This window comes from Oryx dammah, unplaced genomic scaffold (assembly GCF_014754425.2).
Source record: "Oryx dammah isolate SB20612 unplaced genomic scaffold, SCBI_Odam_1.1 HiC_scaffold_11, whole genome shotgun sequence".
Taxonomy (NCBI): Eukaryota; Metazoa; Chordata; class Mammalia; order Artiodactyla; family Bovidae; genus Oryx; species Oryx dammah.
This window is the reverse complement of record NW_024070195.1, coordinates 28,919,775-28,947,769: the sequence shown is the minus strand read 5'-3', so window position 1 is coordinate 28,947,769 and position 27,995 is coordinate 28,919,775. Positions and strand designations below refer to the sequence as shown.

General features: G+C 36.9%; 1 protein-coding gene across 3 annotated transcripts in view; it reads right to left on the bottom strand.

The window, feature by feature from the left end:
- The window catches only part of MMUT (methylmalonyl-CoA mutase), a 40,463-nt gene extending 12,497 nt beyond the window's left edge, over positions 1–27,966 (bottom strand). The window contains exons 1-8 of one of the 3 annotated variants that reach the window (XM_040249493.1): positions 27,749–27,966; positions 20,289–20,713; positions 19,079–19,446; positions 15,863–16,020; positions 15,218–15,389; positions 12,941–13,189; positions 2,579–2,690; positions 1,791–1,906 (exon numbers count right to left, since the gene is read on the bottom strand). In XM_040249493.1, the coding sequence (XP_040105427.1) occupies positions 1,791–1,906; positions 2,579–2,690; positions 12,941–13,189; positions 15,218–15,389; positions 15,863–16,020; positions 19,079–19,446; positions 20,289–20,673 (1,560 nt within the window). In that variant the 5' untranslated portion in view covers positions 20,674–20,713; positions 27,749–27,966. The remainder of the gene's footprint in view (positions 1–1,790; positions 1,907–2,578; positions 2,691–12,940; positions 13,190–15,217; positions 15,390–15,862; positions 16,021–19,078; positions 19,447–20,288; positions 20,714–27,748) is intronic. The other 2 variants (XM_040249495.1, XM_040249494.1) reach the window with 2 other exon arrangements.
- Between the last annotated feature and the right edge of the window lie 29 nt (positions 27,967–27,995).

Genomic DNA, 27,995 nt, shown 5'->3' with positions numbered 1-27,995 from the left:
CTGCAAGGAGATCCAACCAGTCCATTTTGAAGGAGATCAGCCCTGGGATTTCTTTGGCGGGAATAATGCTAAAGCTGAAACTTCAGTACTTTGGCCACCTCATGCGAAGAGTTGACTCATTGGGAAAGTCTCTGATGCTGGGAGAGATTGGGGGCAGGAGGAGAAGGGGACGACAGAGGATGAGATGGCTGGATGGCATCACTGACTCGATGGACGTGAGTCTGAGTGAACTCTGGGAGTTGGTGATGGACAGGGAGGCCTGGCGTGCTGCAATTCATGGGGTCACAAAGAGTCAGACACAACTGAGTGACTGAACTGAACTGAACTGAAAGTAACGCCAAATTCTATGTAACACTGATCATTCAGAAATAAGCAGGGCAATAATAAATAATATTGCTGACCCTCCCAAGTATTTAAGAGATCAAACTTAGAAATATCTTAGTTATATAATACTTTATTAGCTCTGGACCCAACTACATACCTAAACAAAGTTACCTAAAGTTCAACTTTTTACAAGTTTTCACATCTGTATGAGTCTAAAATATGATACTGCTTAAGATGCCACTAAAATTTTATCATATTTATAAAATGAGGGGGATTAGGAAATTTATATTAAAGGCAAAGAACAAACCACATCCATTATCATTACTGAGTTTCTCACTCTTATCTAAAAATAAGTTATATTATCATTTATGTTAACTGCATGCCCTTAAGCTGTAAGTTTAAGAAAGTTTAATTATGAGAGGAAACGAGTTTTCCAAATATAATAAATATTGAGACTTTTGTGGTCATTGGAAATATGCTACATCCTAAATAAAACAGTTTTTAAAAAAAGGCAAAATGTGGGAGAGGAACAATTAACTCCTCAATGAGGGTGTAAAAAGAAATAATATCATTAAACATTTGCCATTAACTCTAATAGAAAAAACAAATGGAAGATGAATGTTGTGCATATAGTCTAACCGGACAAAGTCTATTAGATTCTTAAAAGAATACTTAAACTGAGGGGGGGAAAGTCCTATCTTAATCACAAGGATAGTAAACAGAGAAAATCATTAAGGAACTTCAACTTTCCTGCCTTAGAAATAGCAGTAATTACTAGAGCCAGAGATTATGAGACAAAGTAGCTCCATATAATAGAAATATATAGGTTACAACAATAAGAATTAATATGTTTTATCTATTTTATTTTAGTACTTTGTATACTTTGGTTCATCTCAGTAAGAAACTGGAAATAAAAAAGTATACCAGTACTCTAGTTCCAATCAAAATAAACATCTTTCATTCTAAACTATATCTTACTGAAACACTATTCAAATATATTTGAATTTAAAAAAAAAAGATGAAAGCAAATAAGTCTTTCATAGTAGTATCAGGAACACAAAAATAAATTACAGTGAGAAGACCTGGGTTCAAATATGGACTCTGAATTTAATCTTGTTTTTAACTTTGAGCTATATAACCATCTAAGCCTTACTTCAAATCAATAAATTATTGATTTATTATTATGGAGCAGCTTTTAATAAGAACATACAAGTTTCACAGAGGCAGATATTATGATTAAAAAGGTGAATGTTTAGTTATCAACAACTTAGATTTGAGTCTTGCTTAATTATTTATCCTGAGCAAGTTTCTCAATCTCCCTTATCTTTAGTTTCTTTATCTCTAAAATGTTGGGAAATAATACATACCTCACATGGTGGTTGTAACAATAGAGCAGGATATCTGAGGGCTTGGACAGTGCCCAGCATACCAAAAAAAACCACTCAAAATATGATAGCTGTTATTACCTTCTTAAGTTTTTCAATCTGCTTATTACGCACTGAAGTATTATCAATTGCCAAAACATCCACAGACTCCTCTTTTTCCAACTGGTACTTATTTACTCCAACAATTACTTCAGAACCTGTCAATTTCCCAGAGGAAAATAATATGTAGATTTTATTCACAAATAATTGTCTAACAGTAATACTCTGATCACCACATACTTTTCTTATAAGTTTAATATTTTTAAGTAGTATTCTTAACTCTTAATAGACATCAATAAAGATCAGCAAATACCAATATGGAATAGGGGTAGAAGGGGAAAAGACAAGCAGATATCAGAATATCTGTAAGGGAGGGCTTTTATTATTCTCTCAAACTTTCCCAGAGCTTCTGATAAACTCTCTTCTAACACTACAAAATTAAGACAGTAGTAGCAGCTACCATCTAAGATTTATAAGGTAGAAGATAAATGTGCAAGAGCTTTTCTAGTAGTTTAATTCCCTTAAAGCCAATCACTTTTAAATAACAACAACAAAAAAAGCCTTTAAAATTTATAAATGATAAACTATAATTACAAACTCTGCTTTATAAAGCCTCCAAATATACTTTATACATGTTTTCCCATGTGTGTCCAGGCATGCAAAAATACAACACAGAGATAGATACATATAGACTCATGAGAAACATTTTATCCAAGTTTCACTTATCCATAACTTTTGTTCTATTAACTATATGTGCTATCTTCAAATACAAATTAATATTTGTTTTTAATTACTTCATTTCACATAAAACCTTTTTTACTTTGTCTTACCAGAATCTATTCTAGCTTGTCTTCGGGCAGCACATTCTTCAATTCGAAGCTTAGGTATTCCCTCTGCTACAGCTTTGGCCATTCCACCCATCTCCTCAATTTCATTAATGAGCTAATAAGAAAAACACATTACTAGAAGAAACTATAAGAAAACTAGGAGAAAATATGAAAATATTTTAATAAATAGTACAAACATGTTATGCTATGTAAATACTAAAGTTAATAAAATTATAAATTATTTTAGTGATAAATTTAATGTTTCTTGAGAAAAGAAGTAAGTTGACAAGAGCATTGATTAGAAATTCTGCAGAGCTAACAATACTGTTTGATAGGTGGCTCAGACGGTAAACAGTCTGTCTACAATGTGGGAGACCTGGCTTCGATCCCGGGGTCAGGAAGATTCCCTGGAGAAGGAAATGGCAACCCACTCCAGTACTCTTGCCTAGAAAATCCCATGGATGGAGTAGCTTGGTGCAGGCTACTCCATCCATGGTGTTGCAAAGAGTCAGACATGACTGAGTGACTTCACTTCACAAGAGCATAGATCTTAAAAGCTCTCACCACAAGCAAAACTATCTGTAACTATGTGTAGTAATGGATGTTAACCAAACTTATTCAGATAATTCTTCAACAATATATACAAATATTAAATCCTTACACTGTACACTTTAACACAATGTAAATATGCAAATTACATCAATTAAAAAGGACATTCTGTGTTTAAAATCATTTGAAAAGACAACAGAAGGGGAGAGAGGACCCAAGATGGCAGAGGAATAGGACAGGGAGGCCACTTGCTCCCCCACAAATTCATCAAAAGATCATTTGAATGCTGAACAACTTCCACAAAACAACTTCTGAATGCTGGCGGAAGACACCAGGCACCCAGAAAGGCAGCCCATTCTCTTCTAAAGGAGGTAGGACAAAATATAAAGGAGAAAAAGTGAGACAAGAGTTAGGGATGGAGACCTGTCCTGGGGAGGTGGCATGAAGGAGAAATTTCCAAACAGTAAGAAACTCTCTCACAGGCAGGTCTGTGGGGAGTTTTGGAATCCCAGAGGGCAACATAACAGGGAGAAGAAAAAAAAAAAACCCACAGAATACACACCTAACCACAACTGCCAGTAGAGAAGTAGCCCAGACACTTGCATCTGCCACCAGCAAGCAGGGGCTGGACAGGGAGGCATGGGCTGCATAACTGGTGCTTAGGTTAAGGACCGGGCATGAATGCCCTGAGGACAATCTGAGGGAGCTAACATGAGATAGCAACCCAAACTTGGGATCCTCAGAAAGGAAAAAAAAGGAGAACTTTACTGCAAAAGGCTCTAACGTGAAGACTGGCCCATTCACACAGCAAAGGATTGAGCGAATACCAAAGGATAGCTAGTCGGCTGCATACAGGGCCCTAGCCCCCGCCGGAGGCAGAAAGGCATGTGACAGCCTGAACCAGAAGGCAAGGGGCTGCTGCAATCTTGCTCCAGAGACCGGCATCCTCCACCAAACTGTGAGCAGGTTCCCAGCTGCTAACCACGTCTTCCTGAGATCCTGGACAGTTGACATCTGCCAGGAGGGACACAGCCTGAGATCAGCTCCCCAGGGGAGACACACAGCACACCTGAGATAATGCTCTCGTGGCACACCCAGGAAACTAAGCAGCCAAGACCAGGGAGATGATTAAGATGCACAGCCCACCTGGGACAGTGCACTCGCCAAGCACCTGGTTGCCTGAGCTGCTGAGACCTGGGAAGGGCACAAAACGCATGCCCAACCAAGTCTGTGCACTTGCAGAGTACCCCAGAACCTGAGCAACTTAGACCTGGGAAGCACACACTGCCTTGAGCTGGAGCAAACCCAGTGTGGTCCATACACAGCAAGCACTCCCCACACATGCCAGCAATGTTTGTTTGCAGTATCCCTCCTTCCCCATAACACAACTGAACAAGTGAGCCTAAACAAGTGACCACCTTTGCACCCTTGTGTCAGGATGGAATTTAGACACTGAAGAAACTTGCAAACAGAGGAAGCCAAAATAAACAGGAGGGAACCGTTCTGGAAGTGACAGATAAAACAGATTAAAACCCTGTAGTTAACACTGACTAAGCACTGGAGGGGGCCTATAGAACTTGAGAACAAGTACAAGCTGGAACAAGGAACTATCTGAAACTGAACTGACCCCACATTGCTCACAACAGCTCCAAAGAAATTCCTAGATATATTTTTACTATGATCACTTTTAAATTTTTAAAATTATTTATTACTCCTTTAATTTTCATTTTTATAAACTATAATTACCTTGCAAAAAAAATAAAGACTCTATTTTTAAAGCAAGTTTCATTATATATATTTTATAATTTTATGACTGGTTTTGTTATCTTTAATATGTATTTTTGAGAATCTAACCTCTACTCTAGATTTTTAATCTTTGCTTTTTGGTATTTGTTATCAATTTTGTACCTTTAAGAATGTAATCTTCAGTACCCATTTTCATTTAGGGGTGTGATTTACTGGCTTGATTGCTCTCTCCCCTTTTAACTCTACCTTTTCTCCCCCAGGTCACCTCTATCTCCTCCCTTCCCCTTCTCTTCTCTACTTAACTCCGTGAATCTCTCTGGGTGTTCTGAGCTATGGAGAACACTTAGGGAACTGCTTACTGGCTAGATTGGTCTCTCTCCTTTTGACTGCCCCTCTTCTCCTCCTGGTCACCTCTATCTCCTTCCTCCGTCTTCTCTTCCCCATGTAACTCTGTGAACCTCTCTGGGTGTCCCTCACTGTAGAGAACTGTTTCACCATCAACATAGACATTTTATGATCGAGGATGTTTTATCATGTGCTGTATGGATAGAGACGTCTTGAGGCTACTGTAAGAATAAGACTGAAAGCCAGAGGCAGGAGGCTTAAATCCAAAACTGAGAACATCAGAGAACTCCTGACTCCAGGGAATACTAATAGACAAGAACTCACCCAAAAGCCTCCATACCTACACTGAAACCAAACTCCACCCAAGAGCCAACAATTCCAGAGCAAGACATACCACACTAATTCTCCAGCAACACAGGAACATAGCCCTGACATTAATATACAGGCTGCCCAATGTCACACCAAACACACAGACACTCCAAAACTCACTACTGGACACTTCATTGCACTTCAGAGAGAAGAGATCCAGCTCCACCCCCCAGAACACAAACACCAGCTCCCCTAACCAGGAAATCTTGACAAGCCACTGGTCCAACCCCACCCACAGGGAGCAGGCTCCACAATAAAACGGAACACTTCCAGCCTACAGAAAGGGCACCGCAAACACAGCAATCTAAATGAAATGAAAAGGCAGAGAAATATTCAGCAGGTAAAGGAACATGATAAATGCCCACCAAACCAAACCAAAGAAGAGACAGGGAGTCAACCTGAAAAACAATTCGGAATAATGATAGTAAACATGATGCAAAATCTTGAAAACAAAATGGAGTTACAGATAAATAGACTAGAAACAAGGATTGAGAAGATGCAAGAAATGTTTAACAAGGACCTAGAAGAAATAAAGAAGAGTCGATTGATAAGGAATAATGCAATAACTGAGATCAAAAGCAGTCTGGAGGGAACCAACAGTATAATAACTGAGGCAGAAGATAGGATAAGTGAGGTGGAAGATACAATGTTGGAAATAAATGAAGGAGAGAGGAAAAAAGAAAAAAGAATTAAAAGAAGTGAGGACAACCTCAGAGACCTCTGGGACAATGTTAAATGCCCCAATATTCGAATCATAGGAGTCCCAGAAGAAATAGACAGAAAGCGCATGAGAAAATACTTGAGGAGATAACAGTTGAAAATGTCCCTAAAATGGCGAAGGAAATAGCCACCTAAGTCCAAGAAACCCAAAGAGTCTCAAACAGGATAAACCCAAGATGAAACACCCCAAGACACACATTAATCAAACTAACAAAGATCAAACAGACAGAGCAAATATTAAAAGCAGCAAAGGAAAAGCACAATAACACACAAGGGAACCCCATAAGGATAACAGCTGATCTCTCAATAGAAACTCTTCAGGCCATAAGGGAATGGCAGGACATATTTAAAGTGATGAAAGAGAAAAACCTGCAACCCAGATTACTATACCCAGCAAGGATCTCATTCAAATATAAAGGAGAAATCAAAAGCTTTACAGACAAGCAAAAGCTCAGAGAATTCAGCACCACCAAACCAGCTCTTCAACAAATGCTAAAGGACCTTCTTTAGACAGAAAACACACAAAAGGTTTATAAACTTGAACCCAAAACAACAAAGTAATTGGCAACGGGATCTACTTATCAATAATTACCTTAAATGTAAATGGGTTGAATGCCCCAACCAAAAGACAAAGACTGGCTGAATGGATACAAAAACAAACCCCTCTATATGCTGTCTACAAGAGACCCACCTGAAACAGACTGAAAGGGAAGGGCTGGAAAAAGACATTTCATGCAAATGGAGACCTAAAGAAAGCAGGAGTAGCAATACTCATATCAGATAAAACAGACTTTGAAATAAAGGCCATGAAAAGGACACTAGATAATGATCAAAGGATCAATCCAAGAAGACATAACAATTATAAATATATATGCATCCAACATAAGAGCTACTCAATATGTAAGGCAAATGTTAACAAGTATGAAAGGGGAAATTAACAGTAACACAATAATAATGGGAGACAATATCCCACTCACACCTAAGGACAGACCAACCAAACATCAAATTAGCAAGGAAACATAAACTTTAAATGATACAATGGGCCAGTTAGACCTAATTGATATCTATGGGACATTTCACCTCAAAACAATGAATTTCAACTTTTTCTCAAGCACACACAAAACATTCTCCAGTATAGATCACATCCTGGCCTATAAATCTAGCCTTGGTAAATTCAAAAACATTGAAATCATTTCAAGCATCTTTTCTGATCATAATGTGGTAAGATGAGATGTCAACTACAGGGGAAAAAAAAACTATTAAAATTACAAACATATGGAGGCTAAACAACATGTTTCTGAATAACCAACAAATCACACAAGAAATAAAAAAGGAAATCAAAATATGCATAGAAACAAACAAAAATGAAAACACAGCAACCCAAAACCTATGGGATTCAGTAAAAGCAATGCCAAGGGGAAGATTCATAGCAATATAAGCTTACTTCAGGAAACAAGAGAAAAATCAAATAAATAACCTAACTTTACACCTAAAGCAACTAGAAAAAGAAGAAATGAAGAACCCCAGGATTAGTAGAAGGAAAGAAATTATAAAAATTAGAGCAGCAATAAATGAAAAAGAAACAAAGGAGGCTTTAGCAAAAATCAACAAAACTAAAAGCTGGTTCTTTGAGAAGATAAATAAAATAGACAAACCATTAGCCAGACTCATCAAGAAAAAAAGGGAGAAGAATCAAATCAAGACTTGGAAATAAAAATGAAGAAATCACAACAGACAACACAGAAATACAAAGGATCCTAAGAGACTACTATCAGCAACTAAATGTCAATAAAATGGACAACTTGGAAGAAATGGACGAATTCTTGGAAAAGTATAACTTTCCAAAACTGAACCAGGAAGAAATAGAAAATCTTGACAGATCCATCACAAGCATGGAAATTGAAACTAATCAAAAATCTTCCAACAAACAAAAGCCCAGGACCAGATGGCTTCACAGGTGAATTCTACCAAAAATTTAGAGAAGCACTAACACCCATCCTACTTAAACTCTTCCAGAAAATTGCAGAGAAAGATAAACTCCCAAACTCATTCTATGAGGCCACCATCACCCTAATACCAAAACCAAAAAAGATGCCACAACAAAAGAAAACTACAGGCCATTATCACTGATGAAGATAGATGCAAAAATCCTCAACAAAATTCTAGCCAACAGAATCCAACAACATATTAAAAAGATCATACATCATGACCAAGTAGGCTTTATCCCAGGAACGCAAGCTTTCTTCAATATTTGCAAATCAATCAATGTGATACACTACATTAACAAATTGAAATATAAAAACAATATGATTACCTCAATAGATGCAGAGAAAGCCTTTGACAAAATTCAACACCCATTTATGATAAAAACTCTTCAGAAAGCAGGCATAGAAGGAACATGCCTCAACATAATAAAAGCCATATATGATAAACCCACAGCAAATATTATCCTCAATGGCAAAAAATTGAAAGCATTTCCCCTAAAGTCAGGAACAAGACAAGGGTGCCCACTCTCCTTACTATTCAACATAGTTTTGGAAGTCCTAGCTACAGCAATCAGAGAAGAAAAAGAAATAAAAGGAATCCAGATGGAAAAAAAAAAGAAGTAAAACTCTCACTGTTTGCAGATGACATGATCCTCTACATAGAAAACCCCAAAGACACCACCAGAAAATTACTAGAGATAATCAATGAATATAGTAAAGTTGCAAGATATGAAATTAATACACAGAAATCCCTTACAATCCTATACACTAACAATGAGAAAACAGAGAAATTAAGGGAACAATCCCATTCACCATTGTAATAAAAAGAATAAAATACTTATGAATAAACCTACCTAAAAAAACAAAAGACCTATATATAAAAAACTATAAAACACTGGTGAAAGAAATCAAAGATGACACAAATAGATGGAGAAATATAGCATGTTCATGGATCAGAAGAATCAACATAATGAAAATGAGTATACTACCCAAAGCAATCTATAGATTCAGTGCAATCGCTATCAAGCTACCAATGGTATTTTTCACAGAGCTAGAACAAATAACTTCACAATTTGTAAGGAAATACAAAAAAATCTCAAATAGCCAAAGCAATCTTGAGAAAGAAGAATGGAACTGGAGGAATCAACCTGCCTGACTTTAGGCTCTACTACAAAGCAACAGTCATCAAGACAGTATGGTACTGGCACAAAGACAGAAATATAGACCAATGGAACAAAATAGAAAGCCCAGAGATAAATCCACGCTCTATGGACACCTTATCTTTGACAAAGGAGGCAAAAATATACCATGGAGAAAAGAAAATCTCTTTAACAAGTGGTGCTGGGAAAACTGGTCAACCACCTGTAAAAGAATGAAACTAGAACACTTTCTAACACCATACACAGAAATTAACTCAAAATGGATTAAAGACCTAAATGTAAGACCAGAAACTATAAAACTCCTAGAGGAGAACATAGGCAAAGCACTCTCTGACACAAATCACAGGAAGATCCTCTATGACCCACCTCCCAGAGTAATGGAAATAAAAGCAAAAATAAACAAATGAGACCTAATTAAACTTAAAAGCTTTTGCACAATGAAAGAAACTATAAGCAAGGTGAAAAGACAGCCTTCTGAATGGGAGAAAATAATAGCAACTGAAGCAACTGACAAAGAACTAATCATAAAAATACACAAGCAGCTCATGCAGCTCAATGCCAGAAAAATAAATGACCCAATAAAAAATGGGCCAAAGAACTAACAGATATTTTTCCAAAGAAGACATATAGATGGCTAACAAACACACAAAAAGATGCTCAATATCACTCATTATCAGAGAAATGCAAATCAAAACCACAATGAGGTACCATCTCATGCCAGTCAGCAATGGCTGCTACCAAAGTCTATAAACACTGGAGAGGGTGTGGAGAAAAGGGGAACCCTCTTACACTGTTGGTGAAAATGCAAACTAGTACAGCCACTATGGAGAACAGCATGGGGATTCCTTAAAAAACTGGAAATAGAACTGCCATACGACCCAGCAATCCCACTGCTGGGTATACACACCGAGGAAACCAGAATTGAAAGAGACACATGTACCCCAATGTTCATCGCAGCAATGTTCACAATAGCTAGGACATGGAAGCAACCTAGATGTCCATCAGCAGACAAATGGATAAGAAATCTGTGGAACATATACACAATGGAATATTACTCAGCTATTAAAAAGGAATGCATTCAAATCAGTTCTAATGAGGTGGATGAAACTGGAGCCTATTATACAGAGTGAAGTAAGTCAGAAAGAAAAATACCAATACAGTATATTAATGCATATATATATGATATTTAGAAAGATGGTAACAATGACCCTATATGTGAGATAGCAAAAGAGACACAGATATAAAGAACAGACTTTTGGACCTTTTGGGAGGAGAGGGTAGGATAATTTGAGAGAATAGCATTGAAACATGTATATTACCATATGTGAAATAGATGACCAGTCCAAGTTTGATGCGTGAAACAGGATACTCAAAGCCAGTGCACTGGGACAACCCAGAGGGATGGGATGGGGAAGGAGGTGGGAGGGGGGTTCCAGATGGGGGACACATGTACACCCATGGCTGATTCATGTCATGTATGGCAAAAACCACCACAATATTGTAATTAGCCTCTAATTAAAATAAATTAATTAATTTTAAAAACAAAAACAAGAAAAAAAACAAAACAGAAAAGACAACAGAAGAACTAACAATTCCATTTTGGAAAACACAACAGCTCTCACTTGTTTGAGAAGCCAACTAAAGATAACACTAATTGTGTAGTCTTTAATTATAGTTATATAAATAAAGTTTCCCTGGTTACATAAATAAAGACTCTAAAAAACGATTTCAAAATGCCAGTTTATTTTTTATTTGAGGAATAGAGTAACGATATAACTCTATCTTTACTGACATCAAGAAACATCTAAACCTTCAATCGCAGCCTCATATATGCATGAGATAGTGGAAAATGGATGGTGGAATGGGATATGACTTCTCAGAAAGGAGCAAGGTCAAACTGGCTTTCCCCTGACGAATTTAAGAAAGAGAAACCTATACTAGATTCAACAGAAGCCAAGAATCTTTTAGGAAGCTAAAAAGATGGAAACTACTTGAGAGTTTGTAACTACCTTTTCCCTTTCTGTCAGGAAAACCAAAACTTACTAGAGAAGCAATGGCCTATGAAACATCAAGTACCAGAAGAGGCAAGGATAAGATGTGTATGAAACAAAACCCTGCATTCTGAATAAAACTACAAACAAAAAGGTACACAGAGGAACAGTGACAACATAGGATATATAAGAAAACTTCAAAAGATATAATTATCCTCAGAAAAGGAAGAAGAGATTCTGTATTAATGAAACAAATAGTATGGCATGCAAGCAGAAAAAGTAGAATATAAAAGTGACCTCTTAGAAATTAAAAACATGATATGTGAATTTTAAAGTATTAAAGCTGAGGACTCTTCAAAAAAAACAGGGAAAAAACCCTCAAAGATGCATTATAAGAATGTCAGAACAAGATTTCTGAAGTTCTAAAAAAGAGAAATCACAGAAAAATGACAGGAAAGAAATTACCAAAGAAATAATATATGACTATTTCACAGAGCCATGAAAACATGAAAAAGTGGCCAGGTGAAGAAATGTCCACCAAAGGTCAAGGACAATGTAGGGAAAAATACACATACCAAAGATATATCAATACAAAAATAAAGAAGAGATCCTAAAGCTTTCAGAAAGAAAGAGCCTGGGTGAGAATGGCATCAGATTTCTGAACAGAAATATTGGAAGCTGGAATAAAAAGTAAGTGAAAACTTACATATTTGCTTACAAACTCCCAAATGAAAAATTCCAAACCAAGGCTATCAAATATGAAAGTAGAATAAAGACATTTTCAAGCATCCAAAGCTTCAAATAATTCATTTCCCATGGACCATTTTTAGGAGGTTCTCATAAGATGTGCTTCAGAACAACAAGGGATAATTAACAAAGAGACAGGATTCAGGATACAGATTCAGCATAGCAGAGGTGAAAAGAATTCCCAGAGTAACAACAAAGGGAAGTCCAAGGATAGTAATGGTCCAGAGAGAAACCAGTCTAAATAAAACGAGAATTTAGAGGGCTTCAGGAAGGTTTTACACTGAGATATAATTATAATACATGAGTATTATGGTATGATGGGAAAGAAGGGGCAAGATCCAGCTAAAATACCACAGCACCATACTAGCAAAGCAATAGATAAGGTCTAAAACTGACTGAGTCAGGACAAACAGTATACACATGTAATTTTAAAATATGGAGACAAAAACAAACAAAAAATGTAGCTAATTCAAGGAAGCATGGAAACAAGTAAGTGGAAGACAAAGGACTGCTTATTTTATTATAGCCTTTTAACCTTAGTCATCTTTTTAACTCTTTGAATAAAATGATATAAATAAAAATATACTTTTAAATTAAATTTCAGTTTTAAAGTCAAATCTAAAATTCCCCTTTACTCTCACTTTATAAATCCTGATATAAATCTATAAATGATCTCATTTATAAATCAAAAATCTATAAATCTTCATAAATCTGTAAATCTTGAAAGCAAAGTTTCAAAGAGAAAAAACTCACCTTTAAGGCAGCATCATAAATATCATTTGTGAGAGATTCCATCATATATGAACCTCCCCAAGGATCAGCCACTTTGGGAATCCCAGATTCTTCTTGAATAATGATTTGTGTGTTCCTGGCAATTCGAGCACTTTTCACAGTTGGCAAACCCAGGGCTTCATCAAAAGAATTTGTGTGCAAAGACTGGGTACCTCCAAACACTGCTGCCATTGCTTCTACTGTGGTACGAATGATGTTATTGTAAGGATCCTAAAACATTTAGTAAAAAGCAAAACAAGCCAACTGATATATACTGCAGCTGCAAATGATGATACGATTAGGAGTGCCTGATGCATACTTTCTTTGCCAAAATCTGTCTTAGTCTTCAGAATATCAAATAAATTTAAACAAATTAGGAAACAAACTAGACTTAGAATTAAGAGCCCAGGTGCCTAGTTTGTGCTTAAGCAATAAAACATTACCTCTTATAATCATTTGAAATACTAAATATTTGTTGTGCTTATTTTTTATCACCTAAATAATCTTCTATACGAGCATTATGAAGGTAATATATTATCCTTCATCTCATAATTCACTACTTCCTAATTACTGTATACCTTAAATATCTACCCTAATGAGGTGGCCAAAACTGGCGATGATTTATTAATAAAACAGATAAAGAATGGACTATGAGACAGGAAATATGTCTTCTAGTTTGTTCTGTTCCTAACTGTGATCTGGGCAAGTCACTAGACCTTTCTGAACTTTAGTTTGCTGCTGCTGCTGCTGCTGCTAAGTCACTTCAGTTGTGTCCCACTCTGTGCAACCCCAAAGACGGCAGCCCACCAGGCTCCACCGTCCCTGAGATTCTCCAGGCAAGAACACTGGAATGGGTTGCCATTTCCTTCTCCAATGCATGAAAAGTGAAGTCGCTCAGTCGTGTCTGACTCTTTGCAACCCCATGGACTGCAGCCTACCAGGCTCCTCCACCCATGGGATTTTCCAGGCAAGAATACTGGAGTGGGTTGCTATTGCCTTCTCTGGAACTTTAGTTTACTTAGCTGTAAAAATGAGGGGATTAAGACAAAAATGATTACTGAAATTCCTTCCAACACTGAAATGTGTATTTTTCCATTTATAAGTACCTGAAGTCATATGTAATATGGATACTTCTAGTTTTTACTTGTTTTTAAACATATAAAAGCAATGTAACTTTAAAGTTATAACTTATTTTTAATATATCAAAATAATTCAATACATTAAGAAAATGCATGTTAAAAAGATCACCACTATATAATTTTTTAATTAAATGAAATGAAAATAGATTATCCAAGTGACAATAGTTTTTAAGTGGTTTATTTGCATAGATGCTTACTTAAACATATAACATGTACATAAAAAGTATGTATAACATCAACTTTAATGAGGAAGTTTTGTGTTAAGAATTTTAATCATTAAAATTACTTAAGATGATATTAAATTATAACTGTACTTTTTCCTCATCATCACTTATTTTTTACTGTTAAAAAAGTAAAACACACAGCCATACATGTAAGCTAAGTTTTAAATGATTTTATATTGTTAACCACTAGAGGGAGCAAATTTTATCATAATTTGTATAAAAACAAACATTAAATATGCATTATGTTTCAGAACAATTCGGAGAAGGCAATGGCACCCCACTCCAGTACTCCTGCCTGGAAAATCTCATGGATGAAAGAGCCTAGTGGGCTGCAGTCCATGGGGTGGCGAAGAGTCGGACACGACTGAGAGACTTCACTTTCACTTTTCACTTTCATGCATCGGAGAAGGAAATGGCAACCCACTCCAGTGTTCTTGCCTAGAGAATCCCAGGGACGGGGGAGCCTGATGGGCTGCCATCTGTGGGGTCGCACAGAGTCAGACACGACTGAAGCGACTTAGCAGCAGCAGCAGCAGCATGATGTCTGCACAGGGAGGTATCTGTCAACTTCTCAACTTTAGTCAGACACTTAACAAATTGTGACCAGTTTTTAGTTACTGCACTTTTTTAATTTATTTAGCTAGCTGTGCTGGGTCTTATGGAGAAGGCAATGCCACCCCACTCCAGTACTCTTGCCTGGAAAATCCCATGGACAGAGGGGTCTGGTGGGCTGCAGTCCATGGGGTCGCTAAGAGTCAGGCACGACCGAGCAACTTCACTTTCACATCAGAACAATTGTGATTTTCAAATATTAGCAGGGAAGTTCTTAAATACATTTCTTGCCTAGGCCAAGTTGCTTAGAAGAAAATAAGTGACTTCTTAAAATTCATACATACTTGCTCAGTAAGTGACCATCCTGATGTCTGACAATGTGCTCTTAGGAGAAGAGATTTAGAGTTTTTAGGCTGAAACATTTTCTCTATTAAGTGAGCCCAGAGTCTTCTCCCAGCTCTCATTTTTGCTATTTCCATGTAAAAGTTCATTCCAATTCCCCAGAAGAAAGACAACCTAAAATAGTAATGTTAAGTCCAAAATCTAATTATAAAATGGAAAATAAAACTAAATGCATCACACACACACAAAAGCTCAGATTTTAATTTCAAATAACTTAATTTGAATTAAAATCAAAGCATATGTACTTCAATAACCTTAAACCTATAATAGAGGACTTGTCTTTTAAAAGAACAAAAACAAATCTGTCTTGAAAATTATATTTACATTTTTAAATTATTTTTCAAAATGTGTCAGTTAATTATTTTCAGAATAGCAGAGAACAAAATTCCTCTAATTTACAAAGAGGTATGGTCAAACTTAACTCTGAATTTTATTAATAATTATAAAGAGTACTAGCTTATTCCCTAAAAGAATCTGGTATATTTATATACACAAATTCATTGTATCAATATATTTTGCTGTACAATCATAAAATAGTCTTATCAACTTTTTAATGTTGAGGTAATATTTGAGCTTAATTTACTCACCTTGGTGCAAATTCATCAATGGTCAGGCCAGCTTGGAGTCCAGTTCTACAGTACTCCAAACCATCTGCTATAGTATAGGCCAGTTCCAGAATGGCATCAGCCCCTGCTTCCTGCATATGGTATCCACTAATTGAAATTGAATTAAATTTTGGCATGTGCTATATAAAATAATAAAAAACACAACTTTAAATAAAAATATTAAAAAGGTTCTATTAAATTTATTTTCTATGAAATAATACTACTTGAAAATGATGTTCAATTCAGATATAACATTAACTGAAAATATTTAATGTTTAGTTACATTCATTTTTCAATTTAAATGGCTCATCCAATGAATCACAAAGGACTACATGTACCTGTTTTATTTCCTAGTGAAAAGGAATCATCAACCATTGATCAGCACTAAAAGTTAAACACTGAATTAGTTGGCTGAGATTAGGAATGTAACCTTTGGCCCAAGAACTGAATGATAACATCTTTAATTAGAAATTGATGCCTCTGACTTCATAAGAGGTCCTAAGACCTCAAGTCTTTGGGCATATGTGCTGAAGATGTATAAATTTAATTATTGTTAGCTACTTATTAATTATCTTATCTGAACATAAATAAGTACACAGTGGGGGGAAAAAAGAAAATGATTCAGTGCTAGTACTGTATATGAAAACTAAACAGGAAAAACGCATGACTTAAAATTCAAAGATTTCAGTTTGATTTACTATGACATTTAATGCTTCCGATATCTCAGACAGGTTCCTTCTACGACAATCACTAATCCACTATTCCCCTAAAATGTCATGTTAGGTAGGGTACATATCACACAGAACCCGCAGAACCAAGACAAAAAAAACTATTATCCTTCCAAGAATTAATCAAAAATAAATAATAAATAATAAATCACAAGACACTCATTACAGTGGGTTCAGAATGTGAACTCAAGTCGGAGTGCTCAAATTATAGTCATATCACTTAACTAGCCAGAGGACTGTAGGCAATTTTCTCAACCTTGTTATCCCTTGGCTTCCTAAAGTATAAAATAGATATCATAATTCTATCTTCCTCATGGAGTTGTAGGATTAACAGAAATGGCTCACCAAAGCCACTTAGTATTATGCCTATATATAAAGTATTCAAAAAAAGTTAGTTGTTGGTATGGTAGGGATTATCTGTATTTTACACTTGCAAATACTTTTAATAACCAACAGCTCTTGAAAAACGTTCATTACAAAGTAATAAGGGGGCTGAATTACATGGCATTGACAGACTACTTGAGTATATTTACAGTTACAAAGAAAGCAGCAAGGAAGCAAACAGGTGCTTCCCTACTGAGAGCAGTTTAATAGAATTTCTTTAAGAATAACAGAAATACTAGAATACTGGAGTATTATTCAGTCTTAAAAAGGAAGCAAATTCTGACACAAGCTACAATGTAGATGAACCTGGAGGACAGTATGCTAAGTGAAATAAGCCAGACACAAAAATATAAATACTCTATGATTCCACTTATAAGTACAAACAGAAAGTAGAATGGTGTTTGCCAGGGGCCGAAGGGAAGGGAGAATGGAAAGTATTTAATAGACACAGAGATTCACTTCTGCAAGATGAAAACAATCCTGGAGATGGATGATGGTGATAGTTACACAACAAAGTGAATGAACTTAAAACCACTGAATGGTTTATTTGGAAATGACTCAGATGATAAATTTTATGTTATATGTGTTTTACCACAAGTAACTTTTTTTAAAGGAATAACATAAAAGTTTACAAAGTACTTCAATATAACATATTTCATCAATATATGAAACTAGCACATTTATCACTTACATGAAGAATTACATAAAGCAATTTTGAACTTGCAGGTGACATTAGAGTCTTTCACAAGGTTAAAAGTCCAAGTCCATAATAGCAGATTGCTACTATCTACCCTAAGAACCATTCTCCATTCTCCTCTTGTGTATGAACCATGCAGTCAGAGTGCCAATGTGTTCTACGTTTCCAACCTCCTCTCTGTGTGTCAACTGAGATATAAGTAGAAGTTTGGTTTTTTCCTTCTGAAAGTTCACCTTTAACCAGAGGGGTGGAGTCCCTCTCCCCAAACAAAGTCCACCTCCCTACTTCCTTAATCATGAGTTGGCACACTAAAAATAGAGGAGAAAGCCAAATGAAAGGACACAGGAATCCTTATGGCTGTGGAGCTTCCATATAACCAAGACCTTGACAGCCTACCTTCCAACTTCTCTTAGATGAAAGAGAACTTCTCTTAGAATCTTCATTTACTTAAAGATACTGCTATTTGTGTGTGTTTGTCACATACTGCCCAACTAATCCTCCTATGCATGTTTGTGAAACTGAAAAAGGTGATAGGAATGTATAATTCTAAACAATTCACATGGGCAGATGGAATCTATGAAAAAAAATAAAATGGAAAAGTGTAAAGGCTAAATATCAAATGAAGAGAGTAGGCAATACTAGCAAGGGTACTGAGAGAATGGCAATTATAAGAGGTAAAGAGATTTTAAAAAAATAAGTTTTGATTACAGAATGATTGCCCTTTACTGTGAAATAATGGTCTAATTTTAAGGTAGATAAGAAAAGAGCATTGTCAGCAAAAAGTAAAGTGTGAATGACAGGGGAAAGTATAAATGAATTACTTAGAGGAAATGAAGAAGCTTTATGTTTCCCTGTTGAAGGTTTGCTGCTAATATAGAAATACTATAAGAACCTTCTTTTCCTACCACTCTGGGGAAAATGAACCTACTTCAGGGGTGAAATATTAAGGATCTTATTGTAGTTACAGATACAAGTGATATCTTCTAATCCAGTTTTCTTGCAGAAACAAAGTTGCTATTTTGATTCTCATCTATCTGACACCTGTGTCTATTCACAATTGATTCTGAAATCTGGAGAGAAATAAAGAAGCGTATATAATGAGCCCTCCCTGATTCTAACAATTATCAGAGAATAAAAATTTTAACAATAAAGAAAATACAATAAAGGCCTACTGTTCAGACTCCTATAGGTAATGACAGACCATAAAACTAGTACATTAAAGACTAAAAAATAAAAACTAACAATATACATACAAACACAAATCCCATATCCTGACTATACTATAACTACTACTCAGACTCAATTACCAAATTCAAATTAGGTTATGGCATTTTATAAAAATTCCTACATTCTAAGCACGATAGTAAAAGCTATAATAACAAAGGATACCTTTGCTGTATATTGGAAGATATCAGCAATAATTTTCATGGATGGTTCTGGAGGAAAAATATACGTATTTCTGACCATAAATTCCTTTAGTATATCATTTTGGATTGTACCAGTAAGTTTCTCTTTAGGTACGCCTTGCTCTTCTCCAGTTACTATAAAAGTTGCAAGAACTGGAATAACTGCTCCATTCATGGTCATGGAAACTGACATTTTTTCTAAAGGAATTCCATCAAAAAGAATTTTGGTATCTTCCACAGTGTCAATAGCAACTCCAGCCATTCCAACATCACCACGAACTCGAGGGTTGTCTGAATCATAGCCTCGATGTGTTGCCAGATCAAAGGCAACTGATAATCCTTGTTGACCAGCTAAATATATAAAGGAAAATAAGGTAGGATTAAACAGTCTGGCATCAAAGTAAACTGATTTTAACACTACTAAAAGTACTGATTCATCTCATCACAGTCTACTTTGATAACAAACAATCTTTATGCTCAAAACAAACTTACATAAAGAGACTTTAGTTCTTAAGAGTCTGTTGTTTCCCATGTACTAAAAAACACACAAAGTGAATTCCAGACTTCACTATAATAAAGACTAGAAGGAATAAAACATATTGATCTCATGTCCATCTGAGGATTTTTTTATCTTAACAATTTTTGATAGAAATATTTTTAAGATTCATGGGAAGATATGGCTGTTTATATACAGTTAACATTATTTAGTACTTGTATGCTCTTTTATTTTTCTTCTTGTCTTGCCCATTGAAATTTAATGGTAAACAGAATTATAAAAACCACTCCAAAAACTAAAATCTGTACCATATTATTTATTCCTTTCTTTGGTCGTCTTATAAACCATTTTCCCCTCCCATTCCTATCCTGACAGTTTTAATTAAAAGCTTTTCAAAGGCAAAGCCAATGTCTCAGAATTTTCTTCATATAACTTCACCTAATTCCTTTTATACAATGTGCATTTAGGTATTGTTTTCTTTCAAGAATTGCGCACTTTATTCTGGGTTATCTATTTTTTTGACCATGTAAATTGAAAAACATTCTTTTTTTTTTTTTCAAAGTATAGCCTTGACTACTAGATTATAAAATGACTATTAGCTCTATAGAGATTAGACTATTAGCCTCCCTTCAAAAAGCCAAGATGAGGAAGTGTTATGTTTGATCATAAATACTATGTCTCACATTAAAAATCTCACCCTTAATATTGTCCTTATAGAACTTATTGCTCTCTTCCACAGTACTGAAACCAGCATACTGGCGGATGGTCCAGGGCCTGAAAGTGTACATGGTGGGATACGGTCCACGCGTGAATGGCTTCATGCCTGGAAGTTCTTCAGGGAAGTCCTTGGTATCCCGGCTGGAATATAAGGGCTTTATGGAGATCCCCTCTGGGGTGTGCCATATTAGTTCTTCTGGGTTTTTGCCTTTCAACTGCTTTTTAGCCAGGGCAGCCCATTCTGGATGAAGGGGCTGTTGCTGATGCAGAAGTCGTTGCCAGATAAGCCTGGAGCCTGAGGACCCTTTCAGCTGCCTCAGGTGATGCGGTGAAAGCAAAAAAAGCCGAGTCTTAGCCCTCAACATGATGGAACATGGAACATGCCAAACAAGAACAAGAACTGACCTAGAAAAAGAAGCACAGTGCATATGTATTTGCAAGACTGGCAAAACAGGAGCTTACTGATGAGAAAGAAAAAGAGAAAAAAGAGTATATAAGTATGATTTCTTCTCCTTTTCTGTTCCCTACACATAATATTTTATAACTTTGGTCCCTCAAGTCCATAACTACTATCATTGTTCTAGTCTAGTCCTCTTCCTCAAGAGCCTCTCAGCTGGTTGTGCTGACCAGTCTCAGCCCCCTCTCATCCATTCTGCACACTGACACCAATGCAGAGATGATCATGTTACACTGTGAAGATTTTTCAAAGGCCTTGCATCATGTAGAGGATGCAGCATAGCCTCCTAATTAATTTTTCACTCAGAAGGTTTTTATTTAACATCTATATTATGACAGGCATTGTACTGGATGCTGGAGAAAAAAGGGGTGAATCAGACATTTAAGCCCCCTATGCCCTGATCCTGCTTCTCTCTCAGAATTATCTCTGCCTTTGACCCACTCCAGTACTCTTGCCTAGAAAATTCCATGGGTGAAGGAGCCTGGCGGGCTATAGTCCATGGGGACGCAAAGAGTCAGACACGACTGACTGACTTCACTTCACTTCTTTGACCTCTACTCATTTTGTATTCTAGAAATTCTGGATCACCTACAGTGCCCTGCATGTGTCAAAGTTCCATGACTTGCCCTTGCTCTTCCATTGACCGAGAATGCACTACTTTGGCTAAGGCATAACCTCTGGTATGCAGGGCTTTCTATGTGACAGGTACTGTTTAAGGACTTTATGTAGAGCAGCAATTTTAAACCTCAAACCACCACCAAGAAATAGGAATTTATACTAATATTATCCCCATTTTACAGATGAGGAAACTCAGGCACAGAAGAGCTAGTATTTAATCCTGGAAAGCAAAGCATTTAACAAATACATTCACACCCTGTCCCTGAAACTACAAGCTGGATTAAACGGCCTCTTCAGTATTCCATACCACAGAGCTCTGTTTCCCTCTTTATAAATCTATCATCTCCAACACTTCAATAGATTAGACACTGTTTTTTATTTCATATAAGATATATTTCTTTATGTTTTGTTTATACAAAATATATGCATATAAAATTTCATATATATATATATATATTCTCTTCTATTCCATAAACTGATCTAATATCAGAGCTATATATTCCTGATAATTACCCAGAGTCTTATACTACATAACTAAGTCCAATTTCATCATTTTACAGATGTAGAAATTAAAGTCCAAAGAAATACAGAAATAAAGCAGCTTATCAAAATTCCACACAGAAAAGCAGTACTGAAAGTTCTGCATTATTTAATGCTTATCAGAGTCATACAGTCTCAACATGTAGAGCCTAGTATTTAAAAGGATTTTGAGTGGAAATTTTTATTAATATATTCATGATTCCCTACAATACATAAGACAAGTAAAGTGAGTTCAAAATTCTATTTTCCATACCATTTCTCATCTATCAATTTAGTGAATTTTAAACAAAAATAAGAATACCCAACATTTGTTAGGGAATTATAAAACAAAAAGGAATCCAATCGGTGGGAGTATTAACTGAGATTAACTATTTAAAAAAGCAAATTGGTAACATGCACAAACAATCTCTGAAATGATCATGCCATTCCACTGAGGATCATTACTCCTGGAAAAATTATTAGACCAAATACACATTCCCTAGTAGTTTTACTTATAGTTAGGAAAACTTAGAAACATCATCAATGAAGAAATAAATAAGTTCAGTATTTTAAAATTATAGAATTTTATGTAGCTGTAAAAATATGTTTAGGAATTAGGCAAAACTAATCTTTGATGTCAGAAGTCAGAAGAGTGGTTATGTGTGGTGACTAGTTGAGAAAGGAAGAAAGAAAGGAGCTCTAGGGTGATGGTCTTGATCTGAATTCCTATTATATAGATGTGTTCAGTTTGTGGGAATTCATCAAATTTTACAAATATAATATGTGCACTTACCTATAAGTATATTATACATATTATACATAAGTTAAAATTTAAAATGTTATGTGCAGTGTCTTTAAAAAAAGGAGATAGGCTCAAGAAGCATTAAAAGATTAAAAAAAAAAATGTGTCCTAGGTAAAAATTTCATAGAACAAAGTCTAAACAGAAATACAACAGAAACAATTCCTATTTCTTTAAACTAGTATGCCTTTTATTCTATTAAACTCATGGGGTCCTAGACATCCATCTTCTTCTGAGCCATAAACTGCACGTACTAGCTTAAAAGGCAGATGAGAAGAAAAAATTTATAACTGAACTACTAGGGTAGTAATGTTATAAAAAGTAATCTAATAGAATGGATAGAAAACAAGCTCCTACTGTATAGCATGTGGGACTATATTCAATATTCTGTGACAAACCATAATGAAAAGAACATGAAAAAATGTACATGTATGTGTAACTGAGAGGCTTCACTGTACAGCAGTAATTAACACTCAGGGTAACTCTAGTGGTAAAAAATCTGCCTGCCAATGTGGGAGACACAGAAATGTGGGTTTGATCCCTGGAAAAGGAAATGGAACTCACTCCAGTATTCCTGCCTGGGAAATCCCATGGACAGAGGAGCCTAGTGGGCAACAGTCCATGGCATCCCAAATAGTAGGATATGACTGAGCACGCATGCAGAGTACACAGTAATTAACATAACATTGTAATTCAACTATACTTCAATAAAAAATACACCTTTAAAAAAGTAATCTGAAAACTGCCTGAGACTATGTTGCAGAAGATAATATCACAATCATTTCACGCAAAATGCAGGTTCAGTTCAGTTACTTAATTGTGTCTGACTCTTTGCGACCCCATGGACTGCAGCATGGCAGGCCTCCCTATCAATCACCAACTCCCAGAGTTTACTCAAACTCATGTCCATTGAGTCAGTGATGCCATCCAATCATCTCATCCTCTGTCATCTCCTTCTCCTCCTGCCTTCAATCTTTCCCAGCATCAGGGTCTTTTCAAATGAGTCAATTCCTTGCATCAGGTGGCCAAAGTATTGAAATTTCAGCTTCAACATCAGTCCTTCCAATAAATATTCAGGACTGATTTCCCTTAGGATGGACTGGTTGGATCTCCTTGAAGTCCAAGGAACTCTCAAGAGTCTTCTCCAACACCACAGTTCAAAAGCATCAATTCTTCGATGCTCAGCTTTCTTGTCCAACTCTCACATCCATACATGACTACTGGAAAAACCATTGCTTTGACTAGATGAACCTTTGTTGGCAAAGTAATGTCCTGCTTTTTAAAAGCTGTTTAGGTTGGTCATAACTTTTCTTCCAAGGAGCAAGCATCTCTTAATTTCATGGCTGAAGTCACCATCTGCAGTGATTTTGGAGCCGCAAAAAATAAAGTCTGACACTGTTTCCACTGTTGCCCCATCTATTTGCCATGAAGTGATGGGACTGGATGCCATGATCTTCGTTTTCTGAACGTTGAGCTTTAAGCCAACTTTTTCACTCTCCTCTTTCACTTTCATCAAGAGGCTTTTTAGTTCTTCTTCACTTTCTGCCATAAGGGTGGTATCATCTGCATATCTGATGTTACTGATATTTCTCCCAGCAATCTTGATTCCAGCTTGTGCTTCATCCAGCCCAGTGTTTCTCATGATGTACTCTGCATATAAGTTAAATAAGCAAGGTGACAATATACAACCTTGACATACTCCCTTCCTGATTTGGGACCAGTCCGTTGTCCTATGTCCAGTTCTAACTGTTGCTTCCTGACCTGCATATAGATTACTCAGGAGGCAGGTCAGCTGGTCTGCTATTCCCATCTCTTGAAGAATTTTCCACCGTTTGTTGTGATCCACACAGTTAAAGGCTTTGGCGTAGTCAATAAAGCAGAGGCAGATGTTTTTCTGGAACTCTCTTGCTTTTTTGATGATTCAGTAGATGTTGGCAATTTGATACCTGGCTCCTCTGCCTTTTCTCAATCCAGCTTGAACATGTGGAAGTTCATAGTTCACATACTGTTGAAGCCTGGCTTGGAGAATTTTGAGCATTACTTTGCATGCTTGTGAGATGAGTGCAATTGCATGGTAGTTTGAGCATTCTTTGGCATTCCCTTTCTTTGGCATTGGAATGAAAACTGACCTTTTCCAGTCCTCTGGCCACTACTGTGTTTTCCAAATTTGCTGGCATATTGAGTGCAGCACCAGCATTATTTTTAAGGATTTTAAATAGCTCAACTGGAATTCATCACCTCCACTAGCTTTGTTTGTAATGATGCTTCCTAAGGCCCACTTGACTTCACATTCCAGGATGTCTGGCTCTAGGCATGTGATCACACTATTGTGGTTATCTGGGTCAAGAAGATCTTTTTTGCATAGTTCTTCTGTGTATTCTTGCCACCTCTTCTTAATATCTTCTGCTTCTGTTAGGTCCCTACCATTTCTGTCCTTTATTGTGCCCATCTTTGCATGAAATGTTCCCTTGGTATCTCTAATTTTCTTGAAGAGATCTCTAGTCTTTCCCATTCTATTGTTTTCCTCTATTTCTTTGCATTGATCATTTGAGGAAGGCTTTCTTATCTCTCCTTGCTATTCTTTAGAACTCTGCATTCAAATGGGTATATCTTTCCTTTTCTCCTTTGCCTTTAGCTTCTCTTCTTTTCATAGCTGTTTGTATGGCTCCTCAGACAACCATTTTGCCTTTTTGCATTTCTTTTTCTTGGGGATGGTCTTGATCACTGCCTCCTGTACAGTATCACGAACCTCTGAACCTCCATCCATAGTCCTTCAGGCAACTCTTTGTCTATCAGATCTAATCACTTCTATCTATTTGTCACTTTCATTGTAAGGGATTTGATTTAGGTCATACCTGAATGGTCTAATGGTTTTCCCTACTTTTTCAATTTAAGCCTGAATTTGGCAATAAGGAGTTCATGATTTGAGCCACAGTCAGCTCCTGGTCTTGTTTTTGCTGACTGTATAGAGCTTCTCCATCTTTGGCTGCAAAGAATATAATCAATCTGATTTCAGTGTTGACCATCTGGTGATGCCCATGTGTAGAGTCTTCCCTCGTATTGTTAGAAGAGGGTGTTTGCTATGACCAGTGCGTTCTCTTGGCAAAACTCTGTTAGCCTTTGCCCTGTTTCATTCTGTACTCCAGGGCCAAATTTGCCCATTACTCCAGGTATTTCTTGACTTCTTACTTTTGCATTCCAGTTGCCTATAATGAAAAGGACATCTTTTTCGGTGTTAATTCTAAAAGGTCTTGTAGGTCTTCATAGAACTGTTCAGCTTCAGCTTCTTCAGCTTACTGGCTGGGGCATAGACTTGGATCACTGTGATACTGAATGGTTTGCCTTGGAAACAAATAGAGATCATTCTGTCATTTTTGAGATTGTACCCAAGTACTGCATTTCAGACTCTTTTGTTGACGATGATGACTACTCCATTTCTTCTAAGGGCTTCTTGCCCACAGTAGTAGATACACACTCATCTGAGTTAAATTCACCCATTCCAGTCCATTTCAGTTCACTGATTCCTAAAACGTTGATGTTCACTCTTGCCATCTTCCCTTTGACCACTTCCAATTTACAACCAGTCCATCCTAAAGGAGATCAGTCCTGGGTGTTCACTGGAAGGACTAATACTAAAGCTGAAACTCCAATACTTTGGCCACCTTATGGGAAGAGTTGACTCATTGGAAAAGACCCTGATGCTGGGAAAGATTGAAGGTGGGAGGAGAAGGGGATGACGGAGGATAAGATGGCTGGATGGCATCACCAACTTGATGGACATGAGTTTGAGTAAACTCCAGGAGTTGTTGATGGACAGGGAGGCCTGGCGTGCTGCAATTCATGGGGTCGCAAGGAGTCGGACACGACTGAGTGACTGAACTGGACTGAGCTGAATTTACCTTGATTCATGGACCTAACATTCCAGGTTTCTATGCAATATTGCTCTTTACAATGTTGCAGGTAGGGCTTTACGAAATGCAGGTAGGGCTTTCCTAAACCTGGATAAATGATTGGAAAGAGGTGACTTCCTGAAAATCGCATGACAAATTGGTAAAGACTGGAAATAGACATCATTTTTAGATAATAACACAACTTCGGCTGATGGAAACAGGATTTCTGAACTTTTCTCAAAACATCCATCAAGAGACACTTTCAACAACCAAAGAAATAATATGCAAAGCAAATATAATAAGTTATGAGTGATTAAAATGTGTGAAAGAGCAACAATGAAGCAACATTTGCCCTAATGATGAAGCAACATCTGCCACACCCTCAAAAAAATAGGGGTAAAACACCTACATACAGTTCTGAATCAAATCCCTTTTAAATTTGTTTACACGTGATTCTACTTTAAAAGCTAGCCGCCTCCAATGTTCGTCCAATTTAGGTGAGAGAGGACAACACAGAGCATGCAAATTAAATTTAGTATCAGCATAAATAAGTCATTAAACATAAAATACTGAGAGAAAAATCATCAAGTGATTTAAAATTTGACACACACAAATATATTACTCAGAGTTTGGTGCGTATAAAAGATTGCTCTCTTTCCAGATAAAAACGAGAACAAGTTAGCAATTTACACTTTCAAGTACGTTTAGACCTGTCTTTCCACTTCTCACCATCACCTTCATCTGTACACAGAAAGAAACTTCCATTTCCGCCACCTCTCACAAAAAACCCTCACAATCACCGCGGCCTCGAAGGAGGCAGCTCTGGAGAGAGCATATCCCTCTGGAATCCTACAATAGCTCTCTGTCCGGAGGAACTTCGGGGTTCCTGGGTAACCAGGGAAGATAGCAATATGGCCTCTGGGACATTAAAAGCACCTTCTTTTCTGCAATACCTCCGAACTGGCACGGACCTCCCTGAAAGAGAGAGGCCAGTGGAGCATCTAAACCTAAGAAGAGGGTAGAGCACAGTGGGATCCCTTCTCAGCAGTAAAGAAGTCAGCTGGGAGTTGGGAAGAGAAAAAGGACAACTTTCTCCAGGGACAACTAAGGGTGGGGAGGAGTCTGAAGAATGGAGGAATCTGAAAGGCAGACGTGCCTCAAGGTGCACGGTCTTACTCACGGGTCGGCCTGTCTCAGACCGAGGCCTTGGAAGACGACGGTTGGACCTAGGAACCCTGAGCTCTGCAAGTCAGAAGTCCCCAAAGCAGGGCCCGGGACCAAGCAAGCGCAAAGGCCAACGCGATGGGACGGGATGGGGGCGTCGGCCGACCGCCCTCGTTCCAACCAATCCCGTCACGCTCTCGTGGGCGCGCTCCTGATGACGTTAGGGGGCGTGGATAGAT